The sequence below is a fragment of the Lissotriton helveticus genome, chromosome 10 (genome assembly GCF_964261635.1).
Source record: "Lissotriton helveticus chromosome 10, aLisHel1.1, whole genome shotgun sequence".
Taxonomy (NCBI): Eukaryota; Metazoa; Chordata; class Amphibia; order Caudata; family Salamandridae; genus Lissotriton; species Lissotriton helveticus.
Genome location: NC_136071.1, coordinates 1,013,533,653 through 1,013,549,247, shown reverse-complemented (window position 1 = coordinate 1,013,549,247; position 15,595 = coordinate 1,013,533,653). Strand labels below are relative to the sequence as shown.

The 15,595-nt window shown below is 42.7% G+C and overlaps 1 protein-coding gene across 1 annotated transcript in view; it reads right to left on the bottom strand.

The window, feature by feature from the left end:
• The window catches only part of COL28A1 (collagen type XXVIII alpha 1 chain), a 621,255-nt gene that overhangs the window by 184,630 nt on the left and 421,030 nt on the right, over nt 1–15,595 (bottom strand). The window contains exons 22-23 of the mRNA XM_078663712.1: nt 14,862–14,930; nt 11,014–11,082 (exon numbers count right to left, since the gene is read on the bottom strand). Of these exons, the coding sequence (XP_078519838.1) occupies nt 11,014–11,082; nt 14,862–14,930 (138 nt within the window). The remainder of the gene's footprint in view (nt 1–11,013; nt 11,083–14,861; nt 14,931–15,595) is intronic.

The window sequence follows — 15,595 nt, the reverse complement described above, 5'->3', positions numbered from 1 at the left end:
TTAAGGGGTCGGACCCCTCTGCTCTTCAGTCAGGTTTGAGTAAAGTCACATCTTGGATGCAAAACAATCTACTCAAACTGAACAATGAAAAGACTGAAGTTAAGATTTAAGGGAAAAAACATGATCTTTGGGGTCCTCAGCATTGGCCCTCCGAAATGGGTGCGCTGCCCTTGCCGGTACACCACGTTCGCAATTTGGGTTTCATTATTGACGAGCATCTCTGTATGAAACAAGAAGTTACCAAGATATTCATTTCTCTATGAAACAACAAGTTACCAAGATATCCGCTATCTGCTTTACTATTTTAAAATGGCTGAACATGTTTTTATGGATGATTCCCGTCTCTTCCCAGAAAATGGTAGTCCATGCACTGGGCACTTCTAGGCTGGACTACAGCAATGTTCTCTATCTGGGCTCCAATAAAGCTATAATCCAAAGACTTCAAGTGGTTTCAAATGTGGCTACTAGATTACTGTGGCAAGTGCCTAAATCTTCATCATTCACCAGCTTCCTTCGTAGCCTTCATTGGATGATGGTGGAGAACCGAATAAAATGTAAAGCCCTATGCTACATGTTTAAAATTAAAATTGGAGTGGCCCCCAAATATTTGCAAAAGCTAGTTCAACGCTACCAACAATCTCGTCTTCTGCGCTCCGCCCACCAGGTGAGATTCTCTGTCCTGAAATTCAAACTCTCTAGCATGCGTGGCCAGTCATTTTCTTATTTAGAACCAACCCTGTGGAACTCTAACTATCTCACTGTGTGAGGAAACCGTTTTTGGTGTATTCCGCATAAGCTTAAAGACTTGGTTCTTCAACTCTTATATTCCTCCTTGCTAGATCTCAGCGTTCCTACCGGGCAGGCCCCGAGAAACCCCTACGGTAGCTGTGCGCACTACAAATTCAAATACAATTCAATTCAATTCAATCTACTTGTTTAAAATCCATCCTTGAGTAAAACGTTTCAAAGGGTTTTGCTGCAGTTGCTGTTACTACTAGAATCACTTGACTCCCCCGCCTCAGGAATCCTTGTTTCGTGAGGTACTCTGTCACCAGACCCCAAAGGTTTGGTTCATCACATGTGCAGCCTCCATTTTAAGACAGATTCAAAAGGAGATTCAAAAATATAATCAAAGAGAGAAAACCCAAGCTTGGCAAACCCTGTAGGAGAGAGGGAGCTCCTGTCTGAGGGAGAAAACTAACATTACAATGGATGTCTCTGCATTAGCAATTATTGGTACAATCTTGCGTGTGTATCCCAAGGGTACTCAAAGCTGGGGCACGTATTGAGCACCATGATACATTTTTGAAATGCTAGCAACAGGATATGGCTCAAACTTAGATCCCCTAAACCCTTTGACTGTAACCTTGGACCTCCCAGGCACTATATGAGGATGTTGGGATGGGGCAATGATCAGTTCTGTGAGTTTCAAAATGTTTTTCCCAATAGTACAACACAGAAGAAATCCACACTATATATTTAAGGCTTTCTTAGAAAGGAATGCCCTTTTCTGATGCAGAGTTTATCAATACATGTAACTCCAAAAACAAACATTACAGTGCCAATGAAAGTGGTTATCAAAAAAGTATTAAACAATATTGCAACTTTTAATGGTATTCTTTCAAACAGAGCAATTGTGTATTTGGTAGCCAATCCCTCCTTCTAACCCTTCACTAAATCTTTTTAGTACGAAAGTGCTCATCTTAGTTTCTTAGGTGAACTCTAACCTGCATAAGTTCGCTCAATAAAAGAAGTATTTCTAATCAGATATTGTGCTCTGAGAAGGTCGCAGTCTATCTCTATTGTGGAGTTACTGAGATGAGAAATATGCAACTGAAACTGAGCCCTGAAAGCCCATGAACTTATTTGAAGACTGATGGAAGGATTCGTATAAAAAGCCACACCTTGTCTCTTGGCCTGTACATGAAAGGGAGTTCGATGAACCGCAGCATTTTGTTTAATCTTTTCTTTAGGTTTTAATATATTTTCTTGAATCTTTTGTCTTAAGGTCTTCAATGTATTATGAATCCAGTAGCCGCAGGAACCAGGCCTAACTGGAAAGGCTCTAAGGTGATACTGTGGCATGGACGTGCTCAGACTGACATGTCTTGTTTGCACCTTTTGTGTGTTGCTATTGGGGAATCATCAACAGTCATGCATGTGGAATCCTCTCAGTGACGTCACAGCGTCAGTTACCACCTGTGTTCTAGTGAGGAATTCAATATGGCCACTTCCAGGAACCAGAAATTTACCACAACATAGTGCAGTAATACAAAATATAAAACAAGGCGAGTGGAACTAAAAACTGCCCAAAAGCTCCACTTGGGAATTTCTTTCTAGCCATAAACAGCAAAGTGACCAATTAAAATGCACATACTGTGAAACAAAGAAACACAATTACACAAACTCAATAAAAAGGAATCAGAAAAAAAGGAAGATTTTTACAGGATTTTATCATTACTGTGCAGTTTAAAATATTTTATGGATACCTAAGTGCATGAAACAGGAAAGATGAATTATTAATTGATACTGAACTAGCTAAGGGAACATTTTAAATAAGCTGTAGAAACTTAATGAGGCCCCCCTGCAAAGTACCTGGAGGGGCCCCCCACATTCCAGACCCATTCTGGAGCTCACAGTGCAACACTGTGCTGGTGTGACCTCCCTGGAGCTCAGAGCCCCCCGCATTGTGGGGGCCGAAGGGGCTATTGTTACGCCACTGCGTTTCAACATCCACTTGTTGTGGGCGGAGATCCCAGTCCGCTTCCTCTATAAGGAGCCCATTTATTCCAGATTTTAGGGTCACCCCTTGCCATATAGACTGGCCTTTCCAGATTCATGTAATAATGAACACCCCTCTTCCAAAGCTCCAATGAAGGAGGGTCAACATCTGTCCAGTTTTGAGCAAAGTCAATCTTTGCAACCAAGAGACCAATTAGTAATAGTCTGAGTTTGTAACGGTTTCTATCTAGATCAATAGAAATTAGGGTACTTGGGATGCGGCCAGCCCAACACCTCTTCAAACCTTAAGCAACTACCCCACAACCCAAGACCCTATGTATAAAACCCCCATGTGTGGCTATGCGGTGAGCTCATCACACCCATTTCCCACTATTTCTATTGGGTAAGGTATGAACAATGAAAGTCATTTAGTTGGATGATGGTAAAATGTGATGCGAAGACAGATTCCCAGTGAGGCACATGCCTCCCTCCAATGGCTTTCACAGAGTGTACCTAGATCTCTCTCCCTCCCCTCATGGAGGTGGGGAAAAGTGTCAAGAAGGTTATTCACCAATGTTCAATAGATTTGCAAGAATGTATGCATCTGGAACTCTTCTGTTGGGAGTTTAGCTTCTAAAGGGCCAAAGTTATGGAGGTCTTCATGTCGCCCCTAATCATGGACGCCAATATCCCAACATGCCATGGGTAGCGGAAGTGACATCAAATGCCCTTTGACCTTCACTTCCACTTACACATACACACACTCTCTTACATAAACGCACACAACATGCATTTAAAAGAATGTTTTTTGCCTTACCTCAGCTGTCATATAACTGCTATTTGTACTCCATTTTCTATAACCCTAATAGTTAATTATGAAATATTATTCACCATTAGTAAAATAAAAAAAAACTGTAAGAAAACAAGGAGAGTTGAGACCCAACCGACCTTCATGAAGATGAGCTGCCCCAGCACTCCTGGCACTGATTTTGCTACCTCTGAGGCCTGGGGTGTACACAGGCAGTGCCGGGGGTCTCAAGGGTCAAGCCAGTGGTCAGAGCAGCAACCCCTGGTGAATCGTAAATTATGTCGATGCTCCTAATCTAGATCCACAGCGCATGTCACAAATGTAAGTATTTGAAAAATTAGGAGCAATGTAGTTCAAATTCTTACTGTAGTGTCGCAAAGGACTTTATTAATGTTCTGGCCATGGCATCGCCAGTTTGGATATCCCTATGGTGCCTTATTGTCAGAACCCCCAAAGTTCCGCCACGTGTCGGAGACAGTCTCCGGGCCATAAAGGTGCTTCCTTGGTAAGGTAATGTTTTGACCCCAGTGCTTTGGTTGTTTTGTACTATGTTTGAAGTCCACTTAGTAGCAGGTGGAAGAGAAGGGAAAGAAATCCCTCCATAGAGGAGATGCCGCAGCAGTGTTCCCTGCCTGGCCCATTTTCTGATGCATAAGCCGGGTTTTCTGGTATCATACCATCACTTATTTATTATCATGACCTGTGCCACCATGTAGTATGAGGTGATATCAGGTGCCGTAACGCCCCGAGGCAGCACTATTCTAAAAGATTCCTTCTACATAGTACAACAATCTCTGTGAAGAGCAACACTCAATGTGTGTGTGGAGAGGGAAGGGCTTGTAGGGTTTGGTAGCATCATTCTACTCTGGTTATGATGAAAAACAAACATATTTTGCATTTTTTTCCAATCTGATTGTGTTAAGGAGTGGTTTTGAAAATCGACTTGAACATCCCCCAGCCTCATGGATGGGGTATTGAAGCTCATGTCCAGTAATGCCAAGCCGAGACAAAGTAGACTTCTGAGAAGGCCATGAGTTAACATTTTTGAATGCAGAGTTTTTTAAAGAGGGGTAAGACTGTTTTACACAAGTATCACCCTTTAAGGTCACACACGGAACCCGGAGAAAGGACATAACCTGGTAGTGTCTAACACAGTTGTTACAGGTGATTCAGTATGGAGGTGGGAAGTGGGGATGAGAGAGTGTCCGAGAAGCTCAGATAGGAGTGTTTCTGTCACTAACTGAACCCCTAGCAGCCCTTTCCCTTTTTGTTCACCCACAAGTTACCATCATCTTGATGGCAGTGTAATGCACTAGAATGCTTTCCCCCTACAGTTGGTTCTTTCTTTCATTGGGAAAATATCTGTATTGAGTCTGATGGCTAGTTTTCAGGTTTCTGGTCAAGATTTAGATTCTACATCTCATGGCAGGAAAAGGACAGGCCCAGGACTTCAATCGTCTCGTTCCAGGGCAACATAATTCACAGGACCAATGTCTACAATGATTGGAGAGGCCTAGTGTAGCAAAAGTGCTGCTTAGATTAGACGTATTATTATTCAAAATACCTACCTGCACTGTACTCCCCGACATCAACTGCACTGAGAGGACAAAAATATCTACAGACTTATTTTAAAGCATTCATTTTGACTCACGAGAAAGTTTCATTTAAAGGGTATACATATTTATCTATTTACTGCTAAGCAAGCCACACTACTTCTGTACCTGTGATATCAGGGGAATGCTGGATTTTGTTATCCACACTGAAATTACACTGTTACACAGCAGTTTTTACACAATCTTAATGCTGAAGTAAAACACAACTAGCAATTGAAAAGATGTATATCTGAACCTGGTTGAGGTGCTACCAATCACCAGGGTCACAGATCTCTCCAAAATATCTTTTACTCATCTTAGGGGAGCCTTACAAAACAATGAAGGTAAAAATGTAAATATATGGCTTCACTGAATTTCTATTTCACTATAAAAAAAGCTCTTAACTCATGCTGCTTGGAGAATAGTAATGCAAAAACCCTATGAAATGATGTGTGTTTAGTACAACAGCTAGCCCCTTAAGTGCAGATGACCTAAAATGAGGTGCTCCCCATTGACAGCCATGATAATGCCTGATGTCTACATGTCTATTAAGGAAAGCGGAATATGGCCGAATTGCTGGGATTCAGGACAAGTCCCTTAAGCCAGCATTCTCCCTGCACCTCAGATCCCTTAGTTGAAAAGAAATGCTTTCAAACCACAAGATGGGAGAAACAACCTGGGGACTAGTAGCTTCTCACAAGAATTTAAAATCACATATTTAGTATCCATATTTTTAAAGGCATTATGAGCCAGCTATATAAAGGTTTTTACTGGTTGAAAACCCCCTATTTCACAAACCAGAGGGCTCGCGACTGTTAAAAACATATTTCTGATTTTCTAAACCCATTTAGCAGTTCAGAAATGTTTTTAGGAATGATTACAGATTTGAAATTTTAAAGGGGCGGGTCTCAGGCATCCATTCCAAACAGCGAATCAGTAACCTAGGTATCAATAGTTTCCAACACTAATTCTGGTCAAACCACTGACAAGTTACTGACTCCTAAGTCATAGTAACTGATTTCCAAAGCAAATGGGTCGTCCTCTGTGGATCCTTGTCCCCTTTGCGAATCATGGTGGCAGTAGGCAGAGGCCCAGGCTCACTCTCACTGAATCTTTTCAAAATTGGACAACATACTTTTATTAAAGCAGTCGCATTTCTTAAAGGAACTCGGGCTGCTTTGAAAAATTGTTAAATTTTGTTATGCGAGTGTAATATCACATAATTTCAGTAATTTTATGCTATGCTTGTTATTCAAAATTCTAGAAATTATGCTATTACTCCACGGTACGTAATTACATGCAGTTTGCGAGAAACATTTGGTGCGAACGCATGAGAACTATGAGAGCAACAAGAATGCAAGTCACTGCTGTTTGCAGCACTTGCATTTTTTCTCACAATTTTTTTAGCACCAAATATGTCCTTTTGCCCAAAATGGAAATAAAGACACATTTCATATTAAAATATAGCTCTAAATGCCAGTTTTGCATTTCGAGTAATCTTTCCTAAATTTCTCGTAATTAAACATAAGCAAATGAAGTAAGTTTTGCACACCTCTAATGGTATGCTTTCCCTCACAGGCCACCATCACTGTGCAGGTAGTCAAACCGAGGGAATCATAATTTGCGTTCTGCCTACTGAATATTAATTAGGCTTGTCATTCTGTTAGCCCCTCTGATTCCTTATTTTGCAAATAAATATAATAGTACTTAGGTCGGATCACAAAATAAGCATCACACTTTTAGGATCAGGTTATTTGAACAGGGAGAGTTTCCCTGCCGCTGGCCAGTAGTGCTTCTGTATGGCTAACACGAGGATTGATTTCCACGCCTTAGAAGCACGTCGGTCTGGACGTCACCCACGCAGCAGTAACAGACTCTACTGACTGGATACCTCAAGTTGACTAGTAAATAGGTGATAAAAGTGATTGGCTTCAGGTAGAATAAAAGAAACTATGCACAGCCAGTGCTGGTTAGTAGTCCTTAACCACAGGCGCGAGTAGAATGGATTAAATCCATGCAGAGAGCCACATTTCAGCTCCTTGGCGAGCTAAAACTGCCCCTGAACTAACCTATTATTTTACCTTTGAAACTGTGGCAGCCCAATTACTTACGACTACGAAAGTATGTCACCAAACATTGCACGATAAACATGTTTTTTTACATGTTTGAAAAGTGAAAGGGGTCAAATCATTCACCAGACACTTGTGAGCGAGATCAGCTGGTTAACTGTTGTGGTTACAGGCAGCTTGCTTTTCAATATGCACAATACTGCGTTTCAAGGGGGTCTGTTGCCGTTCTACATCTATGTGACTCCCCCAAGAAAAATACTTCATGAGCACCAGGAGCGCATTCTAACGCATGCTGAGGACAAAGAGATGCCTGACCATCACTGGTTGAAAAAGGGAGTGGGGTCTCCAAACCGGTCCTGGAGGGCCGGATCCAAGCCAGATTTTGTGTATATCCCCATTTAGATACATGTAGTTATTTTAAAAATCTGTCATGGATCCGGCCCTCCAGGACCGGTTTGGAGAACCCTTTAAACAGTGCCAAAACGCAGGTCTTAATTTGAGGGCATGAGGGGGGGGGAGTGCAGCCAAGCCACGTTCTATTTGACCTACACACCTTGTTTCCCCTCCTAGTGCACAGTCAGAAACCTAAAAATCACCTTCAATTCAAATATTGCTTGCGTTACCCGTCAAAATAATAAAAAAAGGTGTCAACTTTCAGAAACACAAGCATTTGCAATGCAATAGGTCTCGCATTTACTACAGTTTGAGCTATTGGCATTGTTAATTACAATGCCTTTTATTAATGTGTTGGTTTTTAAAACAAATAAATAAAAGGCATTGTCATTTCCAATGCCAATAGCATAAACATTCGCAAATGCGAGACCTATGGCATTGTAAATGCTTGTTTAAAAAGAGATAGGTTGTCAAATAAAATCCATGAATAGGAAACTTTGTGTCTTACAGACTTGGAACAATGCTGTAATCATAGAGGGAAAGCTTGAGATTAATCAAAAGAAATGTGAGCACGTGTGTACTGAACACGTAAAGAAGAAAGCTATAAATGTATAGCGACTAACCGCAAGGGAAGATAAAATGACGAATGAAGGGGTGGGGGGGCAGAGGAAAATATTGCTGCAAATTAAAGCAGGAACGAGAAGGCACGGTGAACAGGAGGATGGAATATGGGGAGGAAAGAGAAACACAGAGGAAGGGATGAAGGGGAGAGAGCTAGAAAAGAAGGGCTAGAGGGAACATGATGGTAGAAAGGAGCAATGCAGAGGCGAGGGGACTGGATGGATAGAAAGAGGGTGAGAGGCACGGTGAAAGAGGAAGAGTGTGCGGTAGAAAGCAAGAGGGGACTCGAGCGGTAGGTGGAGAGCGATAGATGCGAGGGAAACAGCGTAAGGGGGAGAGGGGAACAGCGATAGAAAGGGAGAAGAGAGTGAGACAGCGGGTAGGGAGGGAGAAGAAACTAATGAGCAGGAGCGCGAGAGGCATGGATAGGCAGAGGGGCAGGGGAAGCGAGCGGAAGCTGGAAAGACAGGGTGGTAAGCCATGTGTGTGTGGCGGGGGGTGACTTTAATAGGGCAGCATGGCACCGAAGTAGACATGGGGCCGCCGTAGATATACGGCTGGTCCGCTGAATTTGTGCGAGCGGCCTTATTACCACACAACACGGAATGCCGTCTGCGCCCTGATCCTGGTATTACTGCAGCACTAAAAAACAAGTTCCCGCTTCCCGCCGGGCCGCCGCGCTGCCTGCGACGACCCGGAAGCGGTTGGGCAGCCGGCCAATCGCAGCGCGGCCCCAACCGGAAGTCCCGCCCCCATCGCGGCGCGAGAGAGAAGCCACTGTCCGAGGAGCCCCGAGGGCTCCTGATCGAGTCCCGGTCCCGAGATGGGGGACCGGGTGAAGAGCGGCCGGGCGCATGAAGAAGGCGGGGCTCTCATGTGGTAAAGGAGCCCCGCAAAGCGCAACCGCCGCCCGAGAGGCACGCCGAGCACCGCCAGAACAGGTGAGTGTGTTGCGGAGGAGGAGGGGTGAGTGGGGGTGGGGTGTGCGCGTGTGTCTGTTGTAGTGTGTCTGTGCGTGCGTGTGTCTGTCTGCGCGTGTGTCTGTTAAAGGGGGGGTGCGTGTGTGTGTGTGTGTATGCAGTGTGTGTATGTGCGCATGCGTGCGGGAGCCTTTCTGTGCATGGGAATAGCAGGGACGGCGACGCGACGTGCGCGCTCACGAGATACAATCGCCAGGAGGACAAGCTCGTCACAGTCTGCAGTCTACATTCCCCGGAATCCCTGGAAAGTGGCGACATAAGTTGTCTCCCTAGACAGCAAAAGCTTCGCTTTTGCTTTCGTCTAGGCGAGACCTAAAAAGTTCTTCCACATCTTTACACTTACCATCAATTAGTGCAGACACGAGCCGGGGTCATGTTCTACCTGGGTTACTGCTATGTGGAGATTGCTGCATCTGGAGCCCCCACCCCCATCCTTTTTCCGGGCCTGGCTCTGACTGAAGAGAAACAATGTAAGTTGTTACAGTGTTTCTCTTCAGTCCTGGGTCAGCGCGTGCAGGCTGCTTCAGAGACAGAGGGGTTTGCCTTCGAGCAAGCCTCTCTTTCACAGCTCCTACTGAAGAGCTGAGGGGGGGCCCTTCACTCACTGAAGACTGGGCCCCCGCCCCCGCACCGCGGGGGCTGCGGGGGTGTTTGTTACGCCCCTGGTAGAAGCAATTAGAAATGTAGTTACTGGACCAACTGGGTTTACAAAATGTAGGGAAATACCACACATCCTAATTTCTGGTGAAATGTGAGTGGGAAATGTTTCAATTTCAGATCCATCACATTGAGAGCGGGTGTTTAGTCTTCCCAAAAATTGTTTTAGGAAGCCCCCTCTGAGAAGGACCGGGTAATTCATTCATGGATGTGGGAGGCGGGGGAGGGCAGGTAGAGAGAGTGGGTGTGTATTTATTTGTACACTTAACTAAAAGCATTACAAAATAATCAATATAGCTAACACTAACAGAGATAGAATTATCTCACATTTAACAGTAACACATCAGTACTCAAGATATAATATACATAACAGTTCACCTATGGAAAGACTGTGTGATGACATAATTGCTATACATAGATAGCAATAACTCATTTGCCTCAATCTACAACAGTGGCTTCCCTAGACCTATCAATACAGAAACATAATAAAACATATATGTTTATAACCATAAACTAACATTTTCCACGGAATTTGTTTACGTGTATCGAATTTCATGTAACTACTTTCTCAGATCTTCTACTCTATGGCTGTAACTACTACCTTTTTAGCTCCTCATTTTACTCCTCCAATGTCACCATTTTCATTCGATCTTTATGTTTTGTTTCTTTTAATTTTTTTGTATGAAGCATATCCATATGATTCCAAGAGGGAACAGTGCTATGTACAACTGTAGCTAATATAAACATAATTACATTCAAATTTAATTTACTAGGAAAATAGTTGATATTAAACTGAAAAACAATGTAAAAACAAGTATATGGAAACAACTTTAAAAATTACCTTTTAAAAATAGAAAATCTGATAGACAACATAGGAGATGTTGCATTTGGACCTGGGAAAACATGATGGTCAGAACCCCAATCACCTGAATGTTCAGATGCTGTAGCTATTCAGAGGCCAGTCACAACTTCTGGGAGTTTGCATTGACTCTTTTATTATAACGTTTTTTTAAATGTCCTATCATGGAGTTCAGACAGCTATACCCCGTCGCTGTCAATAATGTTCATAAACTCACTGGCAGCTATTCCCTAATCAGAGTGAAGTATAAAAGAAAGCCTATCACCATGAGAATATATTTTCGGTGTAAAACAATAGCATGTGATACACATACCTTTGGGCCTACTATTGAATTGCCAGGTTCCCCGTTAGCTCCTGGTGGTCCAGAAGGTCCAATGTCCCCCTACAAACACAGAAAGGGACACACTTCAAATGCTTGTTCTTTACAAGACAGTAGTTATATGGACTTTAGCATGGCACACTTTTGTTCTTTCATATTGAAATATTCACTTATATTCTGAGCGTTTAACCTACCAGCTTGATGACAATGTGGCACATTGTCTAAGAGAGGGCATCATTCTGAGTTTGGCAAAATTCTTGGCACCAAACTAGCAATCCCCCCATCTCCTTAAGAGGACCTCTGGGTCGCAGTGTCGATAGCCCAGCCATATTTAGGGCTGTGCCACCTCCACTGATTTTCCCTGTCTGGGTAGGCCAGGAGATGCATGGCAGACCCGGGCAGGACAACATACAGCAAAGAGAAAATAGGATTTTTTAATTTAATTTTTTAATTTACTAGCCCTATTTTGGGGCATTTCCTGTACAAATCAAAAGGGGCAGAAACAGCATGTCTGACAAGTTCAAGTAATGGTTTGATACTGTGCTGCCTGAGACCAAAAAAACACAAACATTGCTCTACTATATTTTGCTGGCCGTAAATACCTACCTCAAATTCGTTAGAGTGAACAAGCACAACTGCCTTCTTTAAGATTTGGGGGCTTTCTCGCTCTGAGTAAATGATGAAAAAGGACCAAACGGAGCATTTTATAGCACACATTTCCCTTGCCATAGCTACCAAGTCAAAGGTTTCCAAGGGACACATTTAAGCTCGTCTGGCCTCTGCCAGAGCAAGTGGTAAGAAGTACTGTGTGTTTGCCCTGCAAGGTGGCGGGGATATTAAGCGTGCCTCGGTAGCTCAGAGCTGCCCAGTGGTTTTTTACCCTCCTTTTCCCTTGCACAGAGTGCTACAATTGTGGGTCCACAAAAGAGGTCTGAAAAGAGTTAAACCCTGTCATTGACTAATGTGGGTGGCTTTTAAATCAGAAGGGGCTGGGTACAATTACTACTCCTTTTCTCAGGTGGTGATATGTGTTTAACTTCCCCCAGATCATACATTTTTTTGGTACAGCACACGGGCATGAGTAATAAACTGTTCCATTTTTGCTTGTATCTCAAAAATGACTAGGTAAAAATTCCCAAAACCACGAAAGGTACTGAATGACAGACAGGCACATTTACTATTAGATGGCCTAAGTTAAATTAAAAAGTGAGAAGATGTGGAATACCTTTAGAACATTCTAAACAGTTAATAAATCAGCATCATAGTTGACACAGTTTATGTTTCATTCAAGAACTCTTTTCCCTTAAATTTCATGCAAATTGCCACGCAAGAACAGAGTTAAAAAATGTGCACTTACAGAATTTGCAATGGAGGTAGGTGTTAAACCTAATTTCAGAGGTGCATCTGTCTATATAAAGTTCACTCAAAGTTGCCAGCTGAGGCTGGATACACAACATACAACAAGCATCAAGAATTCATTGGGAGGTATCTAAAGTTAATGTATGTTGTGTTACCCTCTCGAGTTATTCAGCTGAGAAGAATTTTCCGTGAAGGGCTAATCCGTCTCTATTAAAAAGTATTTGTTCAGCTCCTTTCTTGTATGTGTTAGCCATCATGGCATTTCAGTACTAATAAATCTGATGGTCAAAAAAACGGGAGCAAGAACCGATTAGTTACAACAAACAAGAGTGCAAACACCCAACAAAATATACACAGTGTAAAAGAGCAACATATAGGAGACAGACCTTAACGAAATAGTCGGATTTCCATCAACTACCAAGAGAGGTCAGTGTCATCACTTGGATATCCTTCCTTCCTACCACAGCACCCCTTGATCATAGAGGGGAACCATGTGGTTTGCACTGCACCTATATTATTCATCACCCAGGCAATAAATAACCTTTGTTTGCAATCTTGAAGTAGGTGACTAAATTGGTCAATCCTTTTCACTCTCCTTTTCTATACTTCCTCTTGTTGACATTTCATTGACCTGCACGAAATCTGAATCACATGGTTCCCCTCCATGATCAAGAGGTGCTGTGGTAGGAAAGAAGGATATCCAAGTGATGACACTGACCTCTCTTGGTAGTTGATGGAAATCCAACTATTTCGTTAAGTTCTGTCTCCTATATGTTACTCTTTTACACTGTGTATATTTGCTGGGTGTTTGCACTCTTGTTTGTTGTAACTAATTGGTTCTTGCTCCCCTTCCGTTTTTTTGACCACCAGATTTGTTTGTAATGAGTATCAGTTGAATTGGGGATTAAATCTGGTAGTTGGTCGTTAAACCTTCCCTAGGACCCTTGCTCCTTAGTGGAGATGTGTGAAATTTCAGTACTAATCACATGCTCACGTGGGATTTGGTTTTCATCTCTGCTTACAAAATTTGCAATTGCCTGTGTTTTGGTTGCTTTTGTGTGATTCTGCAATGTCTGCTGTTGCTAAGGTATTATCAGGTCTCAATTACAGTTTGTCTAAGTGGGAGCTGTACCAAACTGGCTGTGGGCTCACCCTATATGTGTAGGAACTAGTGATGGTGCAGCAATGGTACCCCTGGCTGCTTTATCTGCATGCATTCATTGGTGACACAGGGCCGTCACCATCAGTGCATCATGAGGTCCACCATATTTAGGACAGACCTCTCAATGTACATCTTCCCTTCTCAGTCCCACATATGAGGCTCAACAGTGTGGCCCCAGTATCCTCCGGTCTTCCCCGGTCTCTCATTCTCTGCTAAACTCCTGGGCTTCCTCATTGAACCCTCTCTGTCCTTCAAGAATCATACCAAGAAAAAAGCACAAGCCGCCTTTCTGCACAAAGGTAAGTTACGTCTACCTCCTACAAGCGATTGCTCCCTGGTCTAGGTCCTTCTCTTATCACAAATGGACAGAGGCAGCACGCTACTCACTGGCCCTCCAGAGTCCCTCTGTATCAATCTAATTTATCCTTTAAGAAACAACTTGATTTATTACATATCATTTACCTCCAGAAAACTTCTCTGGCTACATCTCCCAGCCAGGGCACATTTAAAGCCGGTTGTATGAGCTATGACTTCGTCTTAACCTAAATACATCTTAACCTAAATATCTTATATCTAAAATCAATGTTTTTTTTAGCTTCAACACTACGAGGCTGAAAACTAAAAAAGTCTCCCACACACTAACACTTTCCCTTGCACATCAGAGCTGCTCCTTGATTGCTTCAATTCAAGAAACCTATCAAATTCCACCTCTTCAGACTCTTTCTACCATACCAGACTGCAGACCTTCCCTTCCTCCGCCACCCTTTATGATGGTGTTTCTGATCCCATTTGTATTTTCACATACTTACCATCCTTAGTTCACAATTTAAATGCACTTATATGCTACTGTATCCATATCATGTTGCTCTGCTCGGTATTCTGAGTCTCTTTAGAGCTAAGGTACTGCTTTTGAAATATCACCAATAAAAAAACGCATTAAAAAAATGAAAGTTAAATGGCATTTTGTACTGACTGTCAGTGAGACTGGCTCAAAAGAGGCACAGGGGTGATATACTTTCAACCTCTGCTGTTTTTTCATCGTTCTGAATGAGACATCATGAACGAGTGGCAGTCATTTTACCTTTGCAATGTAAGGCACAGCAAAACATTGCTACCCTAAATAGGCAATGCAGATATTTGCAAATAAAGTGTAGATCATAGCTTTTTTCTTGCAAACAAAAGTAGCATATAAATGACACCTTGCTTTCTTCATGACTACCTTCCAGAAGTATTGATTGCATAATTGTGGTCTTCCATCGTGAGTTTGGGAAGTCTGCAAATCATTCAAATGATTGTTTCTGAAAAATCATGCATTGATTACCTTAGGTCCAGGTGATCCACGAACGGATGGTCCAGGCATACCCATAGGTCCTAAACTTCCAGGCTCACCCTGATAAAATAAAGAAACACACAATTTCAAATAGACACAAACTCATAATTTGCCCTAAATAGTTTATGCCTAAATTTTCTGTTTGATTGATTTCAGTTGCAGCTATTAAATGTGTAAAAAAATCACTGTGCGGAATATTGTATTAAAAATAACAAATTGTGTCATTTGCATCTGTGCAGTAGAGTAAAAATGGCCACACATGGCCAGCGTTCCACATTGACAGGGTTGATCGTCCTGCTGCATACACGTTCCACCACTGGGGGCACACCCTTTTAATGAATTGTTTTCCTGACTTTTTAATTGAGATAGATAGCCAGTTTACTGTACGCACCTGGTCGCTTAGCTCAGTACGTTCCCAATAGCTACTCTTTTGCTTCCAAATAGTCTCCTGAGCATGCATTGTGTATATATACTTAAACTCACTTTCCTTTTTAGGTCGAGCCTAGAACAGCGCATGCACTGTTGCTCGACTTTAAGTAAAGGGGATCTCGAAAGTGCTACCCAGGCGTTTGCTGGCTGGCTACAAGCTTGAGTGCACTGCGCGTGCACGCGCACCTATCTGCCTTTCCTACCTTTCCTTTGTTGTCATGGGTAATTAAGCGCCTCTCTCCGGGCACCCTTTCATGTCCGGCGAACAGGGAATTCCGTGTTTTTAAATTATGTCT